Below are 22,917 nucleotides of genomic sequence, written 5' to 3'. Positions count from 1 at the left end.
GGGAGCTAGCAGAGTCTGAAAGAGGCAAGAAGGAGTCTCCTCAACAGCCTTCAGAGGGAACAAGACCCTGCTTGACACCTTGCTTTCAGAATTCGGGCCTCCAGAGCTGTGCGAGAACACATTTCTGCAGCTTCAAGCTGCCCAGTTTACGGTAATTTGTCATGACAGCCCCAGGAAAGAAAGCAGGTAGAATCCCACACCGCCACTTGCTGTGCAGCTTTGGGTAAATCACTTAACCTCTCTGAGCCGACTTCCTCATCCACAAAACGGGGCAGTAAGATCTATCTCCTTAATTCATTCAACAGATAGCTACTGAGCATGTATTATGTTCCAGGTGCTATGTTAGGTACTAGAAATACGTGGTAAGGAAACCAGATGTGGTTCTGCCTGCCTGGCACTGATGGTCCGGAGGAGAAGTCTGCAAAGAATCACGTGACCATTCAACTGCAGCTGTGGCCACGTGGTGCTGGGAGGAGCATCCCAGACGGGGGGTGGGGGTGAGGGGGTGGGGGCAGAGGCTTCCCCAGGGAATAGATGCCTGAGTGGAGGGTTGAGGGCAAGGTAGGAGTAACTGGATAAGAGGAGCAGGGAAGGGCATGTGCAAAGTCCACGGTGCAGGAAGCACAGGCGCTTGGGGAGGCCGCTGTGGAGAGGGGGGACAGGTGTGCTGAGAGATGAGGCGGGGTAGGCTGGGGGCCACGCTCCTGAGGGCAGTGGGAGCCGCGCGTGGTCCCACGTGCATCTGGAAAGATCACTGAGTTGCAGCGTGAGAACAAAGTGCTGACTGGAATGGAGGCAGGAAGACCAGTGAGGATGCCAGGAAGGGGCAATGGCGGCTGGGGCTGGGATGGCAGGTGGAGACAGCGAAGGGACCAGACCCAAGAGCTACTTAGGAGGTAAAACTATGGGGCCTTGAGAAATAACTATCGAGCACCCACAATGTCTGGCACAAACAAAGTGTTTACTGGCTCCCCCATTACACAAGGGTCCCTTTCCTTCCCTGCACCAAAAGACCATGGTGGGGGCGGGGGGGGGGGGTAGGTCCACAGGTCGCAACACCTGTCACTGGCTTGCCTGGCCAAGGGTGGAGATGAGCACCCCAAATATACAGAACTTAGAAAATCAACTCACCATCCTGGAGGGAGAAGCTCAGAAGGTCCTGGGGGAAAAGGGGACAGGAATTAGCAATACGTTCGATACGTAACTAGCCTGCTTGTTTGAACAGCACTTACTGACTTTTACCAAGTGGGGGAACGAGACCGACAAAACATCTCTGCCCTATGTTCTAGTGGTGAGCCAGCCACACAGGTAGGAAAATGAAGAAAGAAATGGGTAAGACTTTCAAGGAGGGAAACCCACTGATTCGACAACAGCCCGCGTCATAAGCTGCCTGCTGTAACTGCATCCTGAGCAGGTTAAGTGACTTACCCAAGGGCACAGAGCAGAGCTCCTGCTTCCAAAAAGAGGCACCACAGCTTAGCACTCAGGAGCCCGGACTCTGGGGTCAGACTGCCAAGGTTCAAGTCCCGGCTGAGCCACCTGTCAAGCCGCATGACCCTGAACAAGTTACTTAACCTCTCGGTGCCTCAGTTTTCCCATTCATAAAATGGGGATGATCACGCACTCTAACTCATAAAGTGGCTTGCAGAATTAAATGGGCTAATATTTGTAAGGTGCTAGCACATAATAAGCACTGTTTAAGTATGAAATTAAAGCCACGGTAAATATTCAGTAACGGTAACTTACTATTAGCTCTGATCATCATCCTGTGATATTATGACGAACTGTTTTAGCTTTCAATGACCCCACCCCACTAGAAGCGATTTCTAGGCTGACTCTGAAAGGAAATCATCTGTTCTTTCCCCCGCAGCCAGCTGCACCTCCTGGGTGGTGGGTGTACCTGAACGATCACCAATGGGTCGTCCTTCAAGATGGGGTCCTTCAATAAAATGGCAGCAAACACGTCTGCTCCTTCGCCTCCCAGGCCGTTGGCAAAAGCGGTCATGGTTGGCAAGACGGCTCCAGGCAACTCCAGCCACTTCACCAGGCCCGCCACAAACTCCGTGCAGAAGGAGCTGTAAGACAGACGTGGCTTAGATCCCAGGGCTCCCAGAACACGTCTCATGAGGCCACTGGGAAGTTTGGGTGAGATGCGTTCATGGGTGTGAACAGCCAGCTTGTACAAAAACCACGGTGACCGTGACCCACAGAAGAAGACAGAGAGCCAGAAACTTAATTTCAGGTGACGTGGATCTTAGCTTCTTCTCCCACCAGAACTTTCACCAAAGCAGCTGATGAACCACAGGAAGGAGGGTAATGAGCAGTTACTGACAGGTGCCCTGCGCCCGGCCTGTGCCGGGGGATTGAGGAATCAGAGGAACAAGGCACCCCGCCTCAGGGGAGAAGCTCACAGACACGTACGTGACTCACACACCCTCGTGTCCTGCCACAGGCCAGGCCAGAGGCAGGAATGGAGCCCCATGTGTCCAGAGAGGCAGTGCCCAGACCCACCTGCAGAGGTGAGGGGCAGCTGCTAGAAGCTGCTAGAAAAGGCATCCTACAGGTGATTTGATTTGCTGCTGTCAGAAATCACTGAGGACATGCTTTCAGGAAAGAAGTCGGCCACTGCAGGAGCAGGTAAGCGCACAGGAAGGGTCTTTCCCCCCACGGTGCCCATGGCCGTCGTTTGCTTTAGTCCCACAGGAGTCCCTGGGCAGGTGATGGACCCCTGGAGGACCCCAGGAGGAAAGGGACCCCTGAGCTGTGGGAAGCACACAGCGTTTGGGAGACTGGGACAGAGTCCACATCAGGCTTTGCTTCAAAGCCACCAACGTTCCTCGCAGTGACCGTGGTGAACTAGGTGGGGGGATGGGGGGCCCCCGGAGCAGAGGGTCAATTAGGAGGTGAGTCCACCAGTCCAGAAAAAAAAGGCTGAGGCCTAGAGGCCAAGTCTTTCTGCAAACCCACGTCCCAGCCTGCCTCGACTACACTACCCTGGGGCTCATGCTGGCTTCTGCACCCTGGGTTCTGACGGGGCCAGGGTGGAATCAGGTCTCCCCAAAACAAATTGAGCTCCCTGGTGGTGTGGGCAACCTCAGGGGGCCCCCATGGATCCCAGGCAGCCCACCCACCCCCTCCCTAGAGCCGCCAGTGCCCAAGCCCAGTGGAGAGGTCGCTGTGGGCCAGCTACAATCCTGCCCTGACAGTGTTATGGTTCAGTCTCCAGGAAGCAAGACTGGCCGCCAGGCCGAGCTGCACTGCAGCCTCAACAGAAGCCTCAGCCAACCCTGCAGGGAGATAGGAGACCCTTCAGGGCTGCCCCCAGTGGGGCCTTTCCACGCCCACCCCATCAGGCCATCACTGGAAGAGGGCTGCCCAGGAAGGGGGCAGAAGCGTGGGCAAGACGGCTCTCCTCAGCCGAGGCAGCCCCGGCCGTGCGGGCAGCCCTGTCTCAGCAGTGGCGGGAGGAGGCCATTCCCGAAGGGACATCTGAGTAATGTGGCACCGTGCCAAGTAAACTGACCTCCTCTTGCCCCAGTTTCCCTATCTGCAAATGGGCTTAGGAGACCAACTTCAAATGTGTCTAATGTTTATTTATTTTGTGTGTGTGTGTGTGTGTGTGTGTGTGTGTGTGTGTGTGAGAGAGAGAGAGAGAGAAAGAGAGAGTGTGGGGGAGGGGCAGAGAGAGAGGGAGACCCAGAATCCAAAGCAGGCTCCAGGCTCTGAGCTGTCAGCACGGAGCCTGACGTGGGGCTTGAACTCATGGACTGACAGATCACAACTTGAGCCGAAGTTGGACGCTTAACCGACTGAGCCGTCCAGGCGCCCTGAGACCAACTTCATTAAGTTGTTTGAGGACTCAATGAGATGATACATACGAAGCATCCAGAGCAGGGCCTGGCATGTTCCTACATCCTCAAGTCATGTCAGCTGGCCTCACTGCTTTGGTTATAACGTGGTCAAGGGAGGCAGCGGAGAATAGGTTTCAGAGTCAGGCTCTGAAGTCCGGTGCCCGGGGAGTCCTGGCTCCCTCAGCGGCTGGGTTCATGTCCTTACTTCACTTCTCTTAGCTTCATTTTCCTCTGCTATAAAATGCGGATGTGCCTCAGAGATCGGATAGAAAGATTAAGTGACACCATAATAGGGCCTGGCACCTGATAACCCTTCAATAAATGCTAGCTATTGCTACTACAATTATAATTTACCCGACTGCAATCTACTGGGATAACCCCGGGGGTGGTTACATGGGTGTGTATGGAGGCAGGAAACGACGTAGTGAACTAAACATTCCTTCGGAGTAAACTAAGCAGGGCCTGGCCCTGTGTCCAACAAGAAAGTCTTGGATGTAGACAAGCATCTCCTAATAAGAGTGGAGGCGTAGAGAGCACAGCCTCTGGTTCAAATCTCAGCTCTGTCACTGGCTGTGTCATCTTGGACCAGTTACTCAACCTCCGTGTGCCTCAGTTTCTTGGTCTATAGAAGGGTGGCGATAATGACGAAACCCATTTCACAGGGTGGCCGACCGGATTAAGTAAGTTAACATTTGGCCTTGTGCTCAGAACAATAGCTGGCCCGTACAAAGCGCTATGCGTGTGTTTCTTTAAAGGAACAAATGAATAAATATGGTCGTAAAGCGGCAGCACAGCCATTGATTAAACAACAAACAGCGTTTAGATCAGCGGGGTTTTGCTAATCGCTTCTAATGTGGTTGTTGGTTTATCGAAATGTGTGATATCAGCAGCAACCGTGATCACAAAAGACAATCACAGAGGAACCATCCGTCAGTCCCTGCGCTAGGTAAGCGCCTTCTACACACCGACTCATTTACTTCTCGCCATATCCCTACCAGGGACGGACGTGTTATTTTTACTCCAGTCCAGAGATCAGGAAACCTAGACCCAGAGAGGTGACATGACAGCTCTAGGGTTCAAACCCCCATCTCCATGACACCAGGGGCCGTGTTTAACCACCGCAGAGACTGCCCCTGTCCAGGGATTATATTCCCGGGCACTCACCAAGCTCTGGGCACTGGCTGGGCAGGTGCATCAAACGTCCCCTTGCATCCTGCGCCACCCCTCCCCCCCTTCCCCACGGATGGAGCACGTGGGCTGCAGAGGTTCAATGCCATATCGAGACAAAGCCTCAACAGGAATCCAGCGTTTCTCACGATGAGTCCAAAGCTCCAGCACCAGGGGCCGGCAAACTACCCACGTGGGCCAAAGCTGGCCCTGCTCTTGTATATGAAGTTTTATTGGAATACAGCCACACTTATCCTTTACATGTTGTTCCTGGCTCCTACCAGGCTATGGCAGCAAAATTGAGTGACGGCCACAGCAGCTACGTGGCTCGCAAGCCTAAAATACCTGGCCCTTTACAGAAAACGTTTGTGGTCCCCTACTCTACCCCATTAATTTCTCCACGCTTAATAAACAGAGTTAATTTGGGGCGCCTGGGTGGCGCAGTCGGTTAAGCGTCCGACTTCAGCCAGGTCACGATCTCGCGGTCCGTGAGTTCGAGCCCCGCGTCAGGCTCTGGGCTGATGGCTCGGAGCCTGGAGCCTGTTTCCGATTCTGTGTCTCCCTCTCTCTCTGCCCCTCCCCCGTTCATGCTCTGTCTCTCTCTGTCCCAAAAATAAATAAAAAACGTTGAAAAAAAAAATTTAAAAAAAAAAAATAAATAAAAAAATAAACAGAGTTAATTTTAGGGAATATTATCTGTGATGTTTATGGCTCAGATAATAAATACATTAAAAAGGCTTGCTTTTATGTCCCACGTGACAAAAAAATCCAGAGTGTTTTTCTAAAGATTACTGAAACTGGGGCACCTCGGGTGGCTCAGTTGGTTGGGCACCTGACTTTTGATCTCGGCTCAAGTCATGATCTCATGAATCCTGAGCTCAAGCCCCGAGTGGGGCTCTGTGCTGATGGCTCAGAGCCTGCCTGAGATTCTGTCTCTCCTTCTGTCTGCCCCTCACCTGCTTGGGTGCTCTCTCTCTCTCTCTCTCTCTCTCTCTCTCTCTCTCTCACTCAAAATAAATAAATAAACTTAAAAGGAAAAAGATTACGGAAATCAACAAGTATAGCTGGGTTGTAAAATGACTGAAGTCATTTTTAAAATGTGTTTTAGGCCTAAGAAAACAGAGATCTCGTGGAATGAACTGACAACTGGATCGTAAACTTTCAGAAAGGAAATACCCCAGGGCAAGTGCTTCTGGCCAGGCAAAAGCATGTGTGCTTAAAGTGGTACCTGGATGTGTGTGTGTTTGGGGGGCTGGGGGCACACAGGATGATAACTCACTTCTCCATGTGCCTGGCACAGCACAGGCCTGGCACACAGTGCAGGCTCATGAACATTTGTGGGGTTTGTAAAAACTTTAAAACAAATGTCTTTTTAATTAAAAAATTTTTTTTAATTTTTAAAAATTTTTAAACATTATTTTATTTTATTTTTTTATTAAAAAATTTTTTTAATGTTTATTCATTTTTGAGAGAGAGAGACAGAGTATGAGCAGGGGAGGGGCAGAGAGAGAAGGAGACAGAATCGGAAGCAGGCTCCAGGCTCTGAGTGGTCAGCACAGAGCCCGATGTGGGGCTTGAGCCCACGAACCATGAGATCGTGACCTGAGCCGAAGTCGGACGCTCAGTCGACTGAACCACCTACGCGCCCCTTTTTTTTTTTTAAGTGTTTATTTATTTTTGAGAGAGAAAGAGACAGAGCACGAGCAGGAGAGGGGCAGAGAGAGGAGACACAGAGTCCGAAGCAGGCTCCAGGCTCCGAGCTGTCAGCACAGAGCCTGATACAGGGCTCGAACTCACGAACTGAGAGATCCTGATCTAAGCCAAAGCTGGATGCTTAACTGACTGAGCCACCCGGGTGCCCCATGAACATCTGCTGATGTGAACAAAGTACACAAAGTTCTCCCCACTGTGTACTGGCTTGTCAGCTACACCAACCTGTATGGGAGGCTCTGGGGACTTACAGGTGAACCAGGCAGGCCCCGCCCTCCAAGAGCCCAAACTGGAGGGGTGGTGGGTATGGGAAGAGCGTGGTGGTCGCAGGGCTGGGTCGCTGAACATGTGGCTGGAGAAACACCCTGGTCTAGGGGGTGGGGAGGGTCCTGGAGGTGCCCCCCAAGTAGAGGGCTGTGTTCAAGTATTCAGCGGGATGGATGAAGATAAAACACAAACAAAACAAATAAAAACCCAGCTAAGACCTAAAGCATGGGGAAGTTTACTCATGGGGGACCTTTGGGGAGGAAGTCCTGAAAATACTGCAGATGCAAAAAATCTCCTGTCATTTCCTGCCCTCATCTGTCGCTTCCCCTCTCGGTGATGGTATTTCTGTCCTTCTAGCCCCACCCTCCACCTTGAACTTTGGGGCCATAGACAGCTCCTCCCCCTGCCCCATCCACAGCATCCAACCTGTCCCTGAGTCAAATCCATTCTCCCCAAGGAAAGTCTTACCTGTGTGCGCCCCCCCCCCCCCCACGCCTACCCCCTGGTCACAGCCCTGGGGAGACACAGAATCCTAAAGCAGGCTCCAGGCCCTGGACCACTCCGTCTGCCTCTCTATGCCCCCTCGTCTTGCCTCTAAACTCTCTCCCCCAAGAACCCTCAAAGGCTTGGAGGCTTTTCACAGCTCTGCTATTCTGACTCCAAATGTGTGATTGAAACACATCCGTCCAAGATATCAGCAACAACAGATACTAATGTTGTCATTAAACCCATCAATCTTTTGTTCCTATGACACCTGGTTTGAACTCATCCGGGCACTTACCCCATCTGTCTAGTATAATGGTAGTCAGTTATTTGGGTGCCTTCCCCCATCCCGACCATAAGCCCCTAGAGGATAGGAGCCAGGCCTTGCTTGTTTTCTCCACAGGGCCCAGCACGACACCCAGCACAGAGTAGGTGCTCAACGAAGGCACGCTGCATGCATGAATAAGCATCTTTTCTCCATTAGGCTGTGTCCCGTTTATGGGCAGGGACAGCATCGGCCTAGTCCATCTTATTTGCGTATTCCTTCCATGTACTCCAAATCATGCCTGGCACAAAGTAGGTGCCCAGAAAATGCCTGGTGAAGGTATGAATGAGTGAGTACTGAAGGAAGGCTATCTAATCCTCTAGACTGTGAGCTCCTTAAAGGCAAGGGCAATGACTTTCTCCTCTTTGCCAGTAATACCCGGCAGGTGGCTTGGCTGTCAGTAACTGCCTCCCCAAGGAAGCATGACATTTCCTCTGTAAGGACAAAGGCACTCACCTTTGCTCAGGTTCTGGAAATAGCTGGGACAGGGAGATTCCACAGAGGGCGGCATAGGCAAAGCGGTTGGCCTCAGCCAGCTCCCGGCCCACGGGCAGATGAGGCTCCCCCTCCACGGCTGGCTCGGCCACCGGAGGCAGCCCCTCACTTGAACTGTTGCACGTGGCCATTTCCAGCCCTGCAGGAAAAAAAAAAATCTCAGTGAAAAACGCAAACGGGGGTGAGGGGTTAGGCCAAAGTTACTTAAATGGACACAATAACTACCAATCATGAAAGAAAAGACTGATAAATAGGCCTTCATCATCTTCGAGAGAGTGAAAACACACACCATGGACCGGGGGAAGATATTTTCAGTATGTGTATCAACAAACGATTTGTATCCTTAGTATATAAACAACTCTTAGAAGTCATGGTAAAATAGAAATGAGGCAAATTTAAAAACTGGCAAAAGACTTGAACAGGCACTTCATAAAAAGATATCCAATGGCCCAATAAGCACACGAAGAGGTGTTCAACACCATTAGTCATCAGAGAAATGAAATTAAAACTCCAAGACACTGTTACTCACTCATCAGAATGGCCAAAATTAAAAGCCTGACAATCCTAAGTGTTGGTGAGCATAAGGGACACACGGAACTTGGACACACGACTGATGAGAGTATTCATGGTACAACCTCTTGGAAACTGGTTTGACTTTATCATTAAAGCTAAACGTGTTTTATATGCAATTCTATACCCCAGCAATTCTACTCCTGAGAAATGAGGGCTTTTGTCCACCACAGGGCATGTACACGAATGCTCATAGAAGCTTCATTCATAATAGTTGCAAGCTGGAAGCAAGCCACGTGTTTGTCCACAGCGGAATGGGTAACTTTGCCATATTTGTAGCACGGAATATTACAAAACAATGAAAAAGAATGAAGCCTGGCTAACCACAACAATAGGAGTGAGCCTCACAGACACAATGATAAACAGATACACTTATCTGCGGAACTGAGTTCATTCCATACCTTCCCAGTCTAAGGTAAAAGAAGACAGAAGAGAGGTTGCCCATGGCAAGCCATAAGTATTGGCTCAGAAGGGGCACAGTGAGGCTTCTGGGTGATGGAAATCTTCTCCATCACCCAGTGCTGATTACATGTGTATAAATACGTTTAAAAACTTATCAAGCTGTATGCTTAAGATTTGTGCACTCTGTGTATGTTATGCTTTAATGAAAGGAAGGAAAGAAGGGAGGGGAGGAGGTCTCCTTTCTCCCCTCCTTTTATTCTTTCCTTCCTTCCCAGGGGCAGAAGGGGAAGCAGAGAAGGCAGGCGAGGGAACAAACCAAGCCAAGCCAGGCATTCAAGGGGCAGGAGGGGTCCTGGGAGTGGATACCAGGAAGGGAACCCGCCTCGACCACAGGGCACTGTGGATATGAATGCAGGCTCAGAACCAGACAAACCTGGGCACGAATCCAAGCACCTCCATCTGATAGATATGGAGCCCTGGGCAGCTCAACCTCTCTGCACTCACATTTCTTCACCTGCCGATGGGACTATAACATTATCTGCCTGGAGGAACTGTGTTAGCAGTAAATGACATAGCCATGTAGGTTAGTATTTGTAAAGCACTTAGCACAAAGCCTGCCAAAGGGCCCATGCCACATAAATGTCTGTTAAGAAAATAAATGCATTAAAAAAGTCAACAAACAAATCACTGAAATGCTCAGCACGGTGCCTGGCACACAGCAAGGTGTATAGATAACGGCAAGAGCTAACATTACGTGCCTGTTGCTGGGGGCCAGGCCCTGGGGCTGCAACGTTAACATGTTCAGTCTTGGCTAACTCTATGAGCCCAGGCATCACCATAATGTCCAGGCTCAGAGGAGAAGTAAATGAGTCCGGGTCACCCAGCCAGTAAATTGCAGACTGGAGCCCAAAGCCAGAGCTCTTGGCCACTACCTCTGTTTAAATACTCATCACAACTGCCAAGAGATATCAAGTCTAATACCCACACTCAGCACTGCCTTTGGCCCATAAATGCATTCTTCTCCAGCTGAGCAATAAAAATGTTTATCCTCAGGGGTGCCTGAGTGGCTTAGTCGGTTAAGTGTCCGACTTCGGCTCAGGTCATGATCTCGCGGTTCGTAAGTTCAAGACCCACCTCGGGCTCTGCTCTCTGTCTCCCTCTTTCTCCGCCCCTTCCCCATTTGTATGCACGCGCTCTCTCTCAAAATAAATAAATAAACTTAAAAAACAATTTTATCCTCAAAATATTACTTCTACAGAGGAGTTATTAAAAGTCCGTGCAATATTAAATATTAAAAAGTCTGTGAAACTAAATATTTCGTTAGTTTTTTAAAGTAACCCTGAAGGAACAAGTCAACTTGTGTAGAAACATAATAGTTTGCAAAGCACTTTACAATGCACTTAAATCTCACAACTACTATGTACGGTTAAGAAGGACATGAGCTATTAGGATTCCCTCCTGTAGCTGAGAAACAGGCTCAGAGAGGCCAAGGGCTTTTCCCAAAATTACACAGTAACTAAGTAATGAAAGTCACCCCAGACTTCCGGCTCCAAACCCTGGGTTCTTTCCTCTACGTATGCACAGGGATCCTTCTTCCCTTGTTTCAGATGAAGGAACCGAGGCCCAGAGAGGTTAAGACCGTGGCCAGTGTCACCCAGCAAGACTGGCCTCCAATGGTTGCTCCAGAAACCCAAGTTTGAGGTTCGCAGCAGATCTCCCTGGCTCACAGGATCAGCCCAGACCGTGGTGGTGGACAAAGGGGACAACAAGTCACAAGCGAAGGGGCGGGGCAGCGCCCAGCCATGATGTGGCAGGCTTAGTGATTTAATCCACTCCATTCAGAGGCCGTGGTAATTGTGCCTCTCATCCAGAAGAGCCCAAGATGGTATTTTATCGGGCTGGTACTTGGAGGGCCCCACGTTAGTTCTCAGTTCAAGAATAAACAGCCTTCCAGTCAGAGAAGCACGAGCTGGCCTGTCTCTATCCACAGGGGAGAGGGGATGAGCTTGGGGCACAAAAAAGCTCTGATCAGGTCAAACTGCCTCATTCATTCAACAAGATACACTCTTGATGTCCTATAATCCCTTCTCTACACAGCAGCTGGAGTGGCCCTTTTGTCATATATACCGATCATGTCACTCGCCCGCTTAAATGTCTCCAAAGGCGTCCCCTCACACCAGGACGCACACTAATCCCCTCAGGATGGCCCTTGCCTGGCCCTGGACTCATCTCACGCCCCCCAACCCGGCCTGCTCACTACAGCACGGCCACACTGGCTGGCCATCGATGTGCTTGCAAATACGCAAGCTGGTCCCCCCTCCAGGCCTTTACACCTGCCGTTCCCCTGCCTGGGACACTCTTCCTCTGACCTTCACATCATTCTGCCTCAGCCTGAATGTCACCTCCTCTGAGAGGCCCTCCCTGACCTCTCAGGCTCAAGTACTCCTGCCCTTCTACCCTAGCACCCTGTTCTAGCTTTATACTTACTCCCGTCTTAAATAATATACATGCAAATTATTTATTTACCCATGTATCCCAATAGAACATACGCTTGAGGGAGGCCCCTGGTTGTTTTGTTTTTTGTTTCTTTTTTACTGCCATGCTTCTAGCTCTCTGAACAGGCTGTGGGATATTGCAGGCATTCGATAAATATGTGCTGGGTGAGTGAAGAAGGGAACGTGATGGGTGACACCCTGGTCCGGGCCTTGGGACAGATCAGGTGACAAACTGACGAATGCCCTGCTTGCATTCTGGTGGGACACAGGCAGCGATCCAGCAATACATAATAACAATCTTTTTTTTTTTTTTAATTTTTTTTTTTCAACGTTTTTTAATTTATTTTTGGGACAGAGAGAGACAGAGCATGAACGGGGGAGGGGCAGAGAGAGAGGGAGACACAGAATCGGAAGCGGGCTCCAGGCTCCGAGCCGTCGGCCCAGAGCCCGACGCGGGGCTCGAACTCACGGACCGCGAGATCGTGACCTGGCCGAAGTCGGCCGCTTAACCGACGGCGCCACCCAGGTGCCCCACATAATAACAATCTAAGTAACTCGCCCAAGATCATGTGGCTGGTAAGTGCAAAACTAGAGACACAGTCGGGTCTGACGGTCGGACCCACGAAGGGATCATTGGGGAAGAAGCATTCGGATGAGGGGGATGTGAAGTGATGTGGCAGGAGGGGGTGATGACGGTGTGCAAGTTGGAAGGGACCGCTCTAGCGGAGGCCTGTGGGAAGCAAGGGCGACAGCCGGGCGGGTGGAGAGGAGAGGGTATTCCGTAGAGGAAGCCGTGCGGTGGTAGAGACAGACAGGTAAACAGACGATGACAAACCAGCAGGATAAACGTAAGGGCAACACGGGCGGAGGGATACAAACAGGGGCCTGCCACCCAGGACCGGCTTCCGAGAGAAGGTAGCGGCCAGACAGGGGTGAGGTCGACAGCAAGAGCGTGTTCTGGGCACAGGGGACAACATGTGCCAAGGCCCAGAGGTACAAGAGAGAAGATGCTTTAAAATTTTTTTTTCTTTCGATGCTTATTTATTTGAGAGAGAGACAGAGTGTGAGCGGGGGAGCAGCAGAGAGAGAGGGAGACACAGAGACAGAAGCAGGCTCCAGGCTCTGAGCTGTCTGCACAGAGCCCGATGTGGGGCTCGAACTCATGAACTGCGAGATCATGACCTGAGCTGAAGTCGGATGCTTACCGACTGAGCCACCCAGGCGCCCCTAGAGGGAAGATGCTTTTGAAGAACCAAAAAGATGCCCGGTCAGACTTCATTGTGAAGGCAGTGGCCGTGGGGGCGGGGAGCTGAGTTAGGGTATGGGTGGATGTCCTGGTACTAATATTTTGCCTGTGAGATTGTAATTATTTTAAGATAAAGAACTTTTTAAAAAGCAGCGGGATGTCTCTATAGCATGGCAAAAACCTTAAGTTCCAAGTAAATTAAAAGCAAATGTTCACCTTACCCCAAATTAACCAGTTCATTCTTTTATTTATTTATTTTTGAGAGCGAGCGAGAGAGAGAGAATGGCAGAGACCGAGGGAGAGAGAGGGAATCCCAAGCAGACTCCGCAATGTCAGTGCAGAGCCTGATACAGGGCTCGAACCCATGAACTTGAGCTGAAATCAAGAGTCGGATGCTTAACCGAATGAGCCACCCAGGCACCCAGAACTAGTTCATTTAATAAATATACGTTTGATCTTGGCCAAAAGGTCAAGAAGCAATTAATTTAATAAATACATATCGGCACCTATTACGTGGAAGGCGTCATCCTACACGCTATGGGAACAGCGGAGACTAAGACAGACAGACAACAGCCCTCCATCATGGAGGTATATTCCAGGGAAGGAGACAGACAGTAAGTAAACTCATATTTACAATAAGACAATTTTAAATAATGGTGAGGGTTTGAGGAAAAAGAAACCTTAAATAACACGTACCCAGATTTCAGAAAACAGTTGCTGGCTTCCCCTGGCCTCTCCTCTCTCCAAGTCTGGAAACAGGCTGTTCAGCTTCCTGAAGGTTCTTGGAGAAATATGCAAATTGCCCTGGGGGGGAGCAAACCAGAAAAACCAGCCTGTGGGTCCATAGGGTGTGGGATCTGGAGGAGGAGGAAAGAGAAAGAGGCATCTGTTAGCTAATGCTTTGTCCTCTGGGCCTTTGCCCCAGTAGGTTCCCGTACCTGGGATACTTTTCTCTGCTGGACGGCAGGCAGCGGCCATCACTGAGCACAGCCCTGGCATTTCCCCTGGGCTCGTGCATTTGTTGTCTCATTTAATATCTCTGTTCTGACTTCTCCTAACTTGAGATGTGGTCGCAGCGCCCAGCTCCACGATTAGCCCGGCAGTAGCTGGCAGGCACCGGATCTCCTTCATAGCTGTACCTTGTACCCTGAGCACATACCGGCCACGGAGGGAGTACTCAGAAAATGTCTGTTGCAGGAATGAATGAATGAACTAGCTTTTAGGCTTAAGCAAGAGCCATATTTTCCTGCTAATTCTCTCCCCAAAGGTGCTCCTGTTCTTATTCTTTGCTGGAGCATCAGATGAGCAGGGGAGATGGGACAGGGGGCCAACCAAGCATCTGGAATTACCCAGGGTTCCCCACAACCTCAGATAATCTGCGCTTCCTCCTACTGGCCATTTTCCATGCCAAAGAACCAGAGTATGATTTTCTGCCTCTTTAATCCTTAAAAAATTTTTAAGTTTATTTATTTATTTTGGGGGAGAGAGAGCGAGAGAGTGAGCGGGGCAGAGGCAGAGAGAGAGGGAAGAGAGAATCTCAAGCAGGCTCTGCACTGTCAGCACAGAGCCCAAGGTGGGGCTCGAACTCACGAACCATGAGATCATGCCCTGAGCTGAAATCAAGAGTTGGACGCCTAACCGACTGAGCCACTCAGGCGCCCCACCTCTTTAATCCTTTTTAAGGAATTATCAGGGATAACGTCCTTCTCCTGGAGATGCCCTTCCTATGGGGCATGGCAAAGTGCCTTCACCATGCCTACAAACTACGAGGTTCAAGCTGTGAGTCCAACCATGTTAAAAAATGCAGAGGAGACAAAATGGCTGGAAATAGTCTCTCAAATTCTCCATGAAAGGTGAGATAGCTGAGGCTTTTCTGCCACACATATGTGTTGCTTTTGCATTCTGAAGAAATGCATATCTGGTACGTGTATCTGTCCAGAGAGTGGAGACTGTTAGGACTCCTATCAGGATGGCAACGGTGGCTGTCTCTAATCGAAGCAGGGGGCTCTTGGATTCTGGATCATCTTAATTGTTTTTCTTTATTAATTATGTTTTGTGAATTTTCAGTAATGTGTTGATTTTATGATCCAAAAAAAGGACATGATTTTATTTATTTTTATTTTCTATTTTTTTAATGTTTATTTATTTCTGAGAGAGACAGAGACAGAATGCTAGCGGGTTAGGGGCAGAGAGAGAGGGAGACCCAGAATCCGAAGCTGGCTCCAGGCTCCGAGCTGTCAGCACAGAGCCCGACGCGGGGCTCGAGCTCACAAACCACGAGATCATGACCCGAGCTGAAGTCGGACGCTCAACCGACTGAGCCACCCAGGCACCCCAGGACGTGATTTTAACTTATAACATGGGTTGCTCACACAGGCTTATTCATACTGGCTGGGGAGAGCTGATTCAACAGGTCACTGGCAGCCTGAGATGGGCCACAGTGGGAGTATTTCTACTACAGAAATTGGCAGATGCTACAAATGATGGATTTTATTTTCCAAAGAGGTGGTTAACAGTACATCACTGGATATACAAAATGATTCCAGGTATGTTGTTTTTTAAAAATTTTTGAGGAGACAGAGAGAGAGAGAGTGAGCACGAGCAGCGGAGGGGCAGAGAGAAAGGGAGACACAGAATCCGAAGCAGGCTCCAGGCTCCGCGCTGTCAGCACAGAGCCTGCCTGATGCAGGGCTTGAACCCATGAATCATGAGATCACGACTCGAGCCAAAGTTGGCTGCTTAACCGACTGAGCCACCCCCCACGACCTTCCAGGTGTGTTTTTTAAAACAGTTTCACAGAACAAAAAGATCACTAGGAGGGGCGCCTGGGTGGCTCAGTCAGTTAAGCGTCCAGCTCTTGTTTTCTGCTCTTGCCTTTCATGAGATCGAGCCCCGCATCGGGCTCCTTGCTGTCAGGTCACTATCTCTTGGTGGCAGGGTTGTGGGACTAGAACTTATTGGGTTTTGTTCTATTTTTCTGTATTTTTGACATTTTCTGTCCTGAGCTTTCATTGATGCTTTCATAAAGAAAACAATTTTTGTATTTTTAAGTTTATTTATTTATTCTGAGAGAGAGCGAGAGAGTGTGTTAGCAAGTTGGGGAGGGGCAGAGAGAGAGGGAGAGAGAAAATTCCAAGCAGATTTCGCACTGAGCCCGACGTGGGGCTCGATCCCACGACCGTGAGATCTTAACCTGAGCTGAAATCGAGAGTTAGATGCTTAACCAACAGAGCCACTCAGGAGCCCTGAAAAGAAAAGCAAATTTTTTTTTTTTAACATTTATTCATTCTTTTGAGAGCCAGAGAGAGAGTGTGAGCAGAGAAGGGGCAGAGAGAAAGAGAGAGAGAGAGAGAGAGAGAGGGAGGGAGAGAAAGAGAGACAAAATCCAAAGCAGGCTCCAGGCTCTGAGCTGTCAAGACAGAGCCCGACGCAGGGCTCAAACTCACACGCGGTGAAATCATGACCTGAGCCGAGGTCAGAGGCTTCACCAACTGAGCCACCCAGGCGCCCCCCGAAAAAATTTTTAATTAAAAACAACGTTGCTCTTGCCCCAGAAGAGGAGTGCTTTACCTCAGAAAGCCCTGGTCTCATGTAGCCCACCAAGCCCACGGGGCTGAGGTCCCAGTTAAGTCCCATTCCGCTGACCAATAAACAGGTCTTGTAATCAACAAGATGGACAGGGGGTAGTGTGACCCATCTACCCAGTTTGTTGTGATGGAGGAGCCCCTGGTCCCAACCCTACGGACTGTCCACTTGCATGGGTTGGGTCCCCCAACTATGCCAGCTGAGGGAGTGTGGTGGCAGCTCCCCAGCTCACTGAGGGAGTGTGGTGGGGCTGGGAGATGTACCCTTGAACTGTATACACTGGTCCTCACAGGGGACTCTCCCCCTTGGTCTGATTTAGCATCAGGATCCGGTCCAAGTTGAGCTGAGATGCCCAAGTATGTCTGAGAAGCTAAACCGATTTCGAGAGGGAGAGCTGGATTCCTGCAGTGAGAAAAAGACCTTGCTGGTCGGAGCCAGTGGTGACTCCATGCCCTGGGGCCACCTAGTGTGCGCACAGCTGGTCCAGCAGCACCCACGGCCTTGGAGGTCACCGATGGACAGAGTAGCTTCTAGTCCAGGTACTGTGGAGACACCAAGAACTCTGAGAAAGGCCTGCACTTGACCTGCACTTGACCAACTGGCAGGGACAGAACATATACATGGTGAGAGTGAACGGGGTGAACACTCAGCCATGGCTAGCCTGCACAGCCCAGGCCCAGGATGGACAGGCATGCCAGAGCGGGCCTTGTCATGATGGTCTGTGATTATGAGTTTTATCTAGCCAGCTACATTACCTACCACCGAAAAAAACAAAAACAAAAACAAAAACAAAAACTGGTTGAGCTATTTTTGTCAGTAGTGAGGGCAGAGAGCCTCTCCACATCTGTCCTCGGCTCTGCATGCACCCACAGTAGGCACTCAACCGATAATCGTTAACTAACGCCATAAACAACACAGCGGGATTTCTCCTTGGGGGGGGGATGAAAACTTCCAAAGTCAGCACCGAGGAGAAAACCAGTATGATCAATATTATCCTTGGACGTCCTTTAAATCACCCTTAAAACTCCATGACCTGAGCCTCTCTTTAGAAGATCACATGCAAGGATGGATTTCTTGTGTTTTTCTTACACGCCAGCCCGTTATGGACTTTTTTCCCCCCGCTTGGAGCAGCCAGTGAACGCCAAGGTCAGATTTGATGTGAAGGCACGTGTATGGAGAGGGCGGGGAAAGTGTTCTCTTTCTCTCTCCTTCCTTCTTTTCCTGGTTAACTGGTTACAGTTGAGTTTTTATGAGTGAGACTGAAGTACGATAAAATAAGCATCACTAGTGGGAAAACTACAATATCACGGGAGGGCTGGGGAATGAACTGTGTTGAAGCCAAGGAGGAAGAAAAGCACGTGACCGAAGAACTTCTTCACAACAAATAGAGCCACAGCACTGTTCTTAGGCCAGAAACTCTGAACATGGTAGTTCTGAGCTCAGGCCCACACACACTCTTGGGATCATCCTAGAAGGCAGGATTCTAGACAGTTCCAGTTCATTCCCCACCTCCCAATCCCCTCCAGCATTTTAGGAGAGAAACCCATTCGTTCTATACCTCTATCTGGAACTTACATGGGAAGCCAGTGGCAAACGTAGCATCTCAGGAGGTCCCCATGGCAACAGAAGAACCCAGAGGATTTCAGACGATTCCACTACGGACCAGAAGAAAAAAGAGATGTTGGCCCAGAGGGCACGTTGTGGTCGCCCCATTCCTCCCCGACTAGCACCCTGGTACAAGCCGAGATCATCTCAGCTGGATCCCAGCGGGAGTCTCCCCACCGGTTTCCTGCTCCGTCTGCTCTCCCCCCTGGCTGTCCACCACGCAGTGGCCAGTTGAGCTCCGTCTCCCCCTGAAGTCAGCTCATGTCCCTTCTCTGCTCCAAACCTCTACTGATCCCCTTTCCATGCTCGACAGTTCTTCCAGTGGTGCCTGGTCCATATGCAACCTGGCCCCTGGCCTCTCTGCCCTCCGCCCCCTCTCCCTTCACTAGCTCTGCTCCAGCCACACCATCCTCCTTGCCGCTCCTGGGGCCCACCAGGCACGCTCTCATCTCAAGGCCTTTGCACTTGCCTGTTCCCTCTGCCCGGAATGCTGTTCCTGCAGACAAACGCATGGCCGGCTCTCTCGCCTCCCTCCTGTCTCTGTTCAAATCTCACAGTTCGGTGAGACCACCCTGTCCCTGCCTTCCACCCTAATCCTCTTTACCTGGCGCCTGCACTTGGTCCACAGCACGAGTCACCGTCTGACCTACTAGATCATTTTCTGGTTTACACTTACGGCTCAGTGTCTATCTCTTCCTGCCCTTACGTAAGCACGGTAGGCACTTACGAACATTTGTTGAATGAATGGTGGTCTCTACTTGGGAGGAACTAGAATATAACGTGAGGCACATTTGCCGAGGAAGGAGGTGGGGGTGGGGAGGCAAAGCTTGTAATGATCCACACGATCCACTGGTTCTCAAACGGCCCCAAAGGGCCCCAGGGACTTCTCCTGGTCCAGTGGGCGAGGGGAGATACGGTGGGGACCTTCAATGCCCCACCTTCAAATTATAACAGTAAAATAATCCACAATACCACCTTTGGGTATTTTCCACTCGAAAGAAATGAAAGCAGGGTGTCAAAGACATCTGCACACCCATGTCCATAGCAGCTAAATAAAAGGTGCACGTAACCCAAGAGTCCGTCAGTGGATGAAGGGATGAACGACAATAAGAAAGGACTCGATCCCACGGAGTATTACTCAGCCTTCAAAAAGGAAGGAAATCCTGACATATTACAACATGGATGAACCTTGAGGCCATCATGCTAAGTGAAATAAGCCAGTCACAGAAAGACAAATACTGCATGATTTCACTAATGTGAGGTACCTAGAGTAGTCCAAATTATAGAGACAGAAAGCAGAATGGTGGCCAGGGGCTGGGGGAAGGGGAACTAGACGGCTGTTTAATGGAGCCGGAGTTTCAGATTTGCAAGTGGAAAAGTTCTGGAGATAGGTTGCACGACTATGTGCATATACTTAACACTATTGACCTGCACGCTTAAAAATGGTTAAGGTGGTAAGTTTTATGTTATTTTATCACAATTAAATTTTATTTATTTTTTATTTTTTTTAATTTTTTTAACGTTTATTTATTTTTGAGACAGAGAGAGACAGAGCATGAACGGGGGAGGGTCAGAGAGAGGGAGACACAGAATCCGAAACAGGCTCCGGGCTCCGAGCAGTCAGCACAGAGCCCGACGCGGGGCTCGAACTCACGGACCGCGAGATCGTGACCTGAGCCGAAGTCGGCCGCTTAACCGACTGAGCCACCCAGGCGCCCCCACAATTAAATTTTAAAGAATTGTAACAGTAAATTCTTGGTACGGTGCTAGCCGTGTGCCACCCCCTTGCACACATCATTTCATTTCCTCCCAACCAGCCCTACAAAGTAGGTATCTCCAATCTACGAGAGAGACAGAGAGGCCGTGAGAAATGAAGGTTAAGGTCACCGGGCAAGTAATGTGGGATTTAAATGCACCTGGGCCTTAGCCCAGAGGTAGCCGTCTCAGCTATGATGCTGCACCACTCTCTTTAGTCTAGCTGATGTCCTGAGGTGGCCCAAAAGATTTCAAACACAAATTGAAAGCCACCAAACTACATGACTCTCACTAGTTCCCATCTGACCACAGGCTAGCACCCCGCTTTTCAGCCAGCCCAAGCACTTCTGGGACAGACCTAACCTGTCTTTCCATCTTCATTTTCCTCCAGTCCCCTTCTTCCAGCCAGGCCTTAGCCAAACTGCATTATCTGCGGCTTCTAGCCCACACTGGGATGCCCACCTCGGGCCTCAACTCATGCCGATCTCTCGGTGTCCAAACGATGTCCTTTTTCAAAAGTACAGTTTAATACTAAAATCAGCGAAGATTTCCTGCCAGCTTATTCTCATGAGCCCAATTCAGCCTCACAACGGCCTTATGAGGAAGAAACTATCATTGTCCCCATTTTACATATGAGAAAACTGAGGCCAATAGAGGTGAAGGCCACACATCTGGCAAATAGCGATGCCTGGATGCACCCCCACAGGCCTGTGTGACTTCAAACTCCAAATTCTTCTCCACTTTATCAAAGGGGCTCAGGGATTGCCATGAGCCTCCCTGGATTTGTGCAGCTGAACTGGGGCCTGCTGCCTCTGGACACCCCCCCCCCCCCCCGCCCCCCAGGCTTTCTCTGGCCAGCCCCTCACCTGCTCTCGGGTCTAACAGCTGCTTGCTTAAGTGCCAGTCTCCTCCCCTAGGAGGGTCAGGGTCAGAGTGGACAATGCTCAGGACATCAGTGCTTCTCCCCCCAGGCTCCTCAGCAAAAGAGCGGGCCCTACCCCTCCTCCCTCCCAGCAGACCCTGCGTAACTTCCTTATCAAATTTGTCACCAATGCACAATGGATCGATTACAGGTTTACTTGTTTTTGGTCTGTCTCTCCAGAAAAAGCTCCACCAGGGCAGTGGCTTTTGTGTCGTTTCCCTGATGCTCCCTACAACAGTGCCTGGCAGAGAAGGCGCTCAATCCCTGTGTGTGGAATGTGACAGCAAGGGTTGTAAAGGCTGAAATGCTGACTGTTGCAAACATTCCGTTTCTCGAGCCAGGCAGGGAGCCTCCTCGCCTGGAAGTCAGCCACCCCCACCTCTGCCTCTTTCTTACATTTCTCTACTGAGGGCAGTAACAGGTTACCAACAGGGACACCGGAGCCTCTGAATAAATACACCTTTGCTTACACCTGACTTGGCAAGGCCTCTGATACAGGCCACACTTTGGACCATGCTTTACCATTTGAGAAGCATTCGGACGTGGTACCATCAACGCTATGCACTTTTATGACCCCTGCTGAATAACAATGACAGGCTCACAGAGGTGGTGGGTCACATCACAGCTATAGAGTGGCAATGCCAGGTTTATGGACTCTGAGGTTGGTTGGACCACTCTCTATCCACCGACCTTCCCACCCCCTACCAAATCCCTGGGGAGTTGGGGAGAACGCTCAGGCTGGCTGAGCATCTAGATAGAGGCCCACGAGGGTTTGAGGCTCTGAGGTTCAGTCTCTCTCTGCCCTCTTCACATACTTCACAGTTGGTAAGATTCCAATGGTCTCTCCTCTCTGCTCAGCCCTCCCAACCCTCCCCCCACTCCCCAAGAGCAGGATTTTATTCCATTCTTTGTAGTATACTCCCCAAGGGCAACACTTGCCTTGTTCACTGCTGTATTTTCAGTGCCTAAACATTACACACTGGCACACAGTCGGTGCTCAATTAATATCTGTCCAACGAATGAATGGACAGCCCTAAAGCTTAACGGGGTTTCATATTTTCTGCAGTGAAATAAACCCTGAGTCAGGGAAAAGAGAACTAACACGTTCACTCCTACTTCGTGTTAGGCACTAGTCTTAGGTCAAGGCCCAGAGTCCAGCCCCGCTGTACTCCCAGCTGTGGCTCCAGAGAAAGGACATGGTGAACGTCTACTCTGTCTCTGTGTCCGGCACAGGTAACCCAGGTTTTAAAATGTTCTCCTCCCTAGGGGTACTGTCTCGGGGAAGTCATCTCTCGCAGCCTGTTTATCTAGCTGTCAAATCCCCTCAAAAGTTAGTAGCGCTGGTCCTTCTTTCCTACTCTGTCAACAGGTGGCAGGGTGAGAAACATGGCCCATCTGTAATTGGGGGCTTTTTTCCAGAAGAAATTCCCAGCCCCACCTTGGAATTCTCAGTTTGAAGGTGTGCTGTGAGCTCAGAAAGCCGCAGGGGCAAGGAGAGAGGACATCAGGGGTGCCCGGAGGCCTTCTTCACCGGTTCGTGGAGGGGCCACTTGCGACAAGGGAAAAGCCCGCGACCCTGTGTGACCTTGGGCAAGTTCCTTCCTCTCCCAGGACCACAGCAGCGTCGTCACTTGCCAAGGGAGGAGCTGGGCGACCTTTAAGGGCTCATAGCCCTGAGCCGGGAGGCAGGGAATGGCCTGAGTGCTCGGCCCGGCCTCAGTTTCCCCATCTGTCGCCCTACGTAATTTCTAGAGGCACTTTCCCTTCTGAAAGAAACCAAGCAACAACTAGGCAGCCTGGGCACCTGCAGTCAACGCTGGGAGCAGTGTGAGGCCACTCCTCAGGAGGCCTGGCGCCCACGAGGGCGGAGAGTGGGGTGGGGGGGGCAAAGGCCCGCGGGGCCGGGTCGGCCGGGCCACGCAGGGGCAACCCTCGTGCGGGCAGCCGCGGGGAGTGGCCCTGGGGTGGGGGAGCTCCACCCGCGGCCCACTTGAACCCGTACTTCTTACCTGGCGGCGGCGGCAGCGGCGGCGGCGGCA

The 22,917-nt window shown here is 50.7% G+C and overlaps 1 protein-coding gene across 11 annotated transcripts in view; it reads right to left on the bottom strand.

The window, feature by feature from the left end:
- The window catches only part of TMCO4 (transmembrane and coiled-coil domains 4), a 104,543-nt gene extending 81,626 nt beyond the window's left edge, over positions 1-22,917 (bottom strand). For 10 of the 11 annotated variants that reach the window (XR_009258372.1, XR_009258371.1, XR_009258373.1 and 7 more), the window contains exons 1-6: positions 22,888-22,917; positions 18,172-18,251; positions 13,708-13,868; positions 8,260-8,437; positions 1,901-2,075; positions 1,132-1,159 (exon numbers count right to left, since the gene is read on the bottom strand). Coding sequence is in view for 8 of the 11 variants with exons in the window: in XM_058718855.1 (XP_058574838.1) it covers positions 1,132-1,159; positions 1,901-2,075; positions 8,260-8,429 (373 nt within the window). In the remaining 3 variants the exon portion in view is untranslated. The remainder of the gene's footprint in view (positions 1-1,131; positions 1,160-1,900; positions 2,076-8,259; positions 8,438-13,707; positions 13,869-18,171; positions 18,252-22,887) is intronic. The other variant, XM_058718856.1, reaches the window with a different exon arrangement.

The sequence above is a fragment of the Neofelis nebulosa genome, chromosome 2, assembly GCF_028018385.1.
Source record: "Neofelis nebulosa isolate mNeoNeb1 chromosome 2, mNeoNeb1.pri, whole genome shotgun sequence".
Classification (NCBI taxonomy): domain Eukaryota; kingdom Metazoa; phylum Chordata; class Mammalia; order Carnivora; family Felidae; genus Neofelis; species Neofelis nebulosa.
The sequence above is the reverse complement of the archived record's forward strand: the minus strand, read 5'-3'. Positions and strand labels throughout refer to the sequence as shown.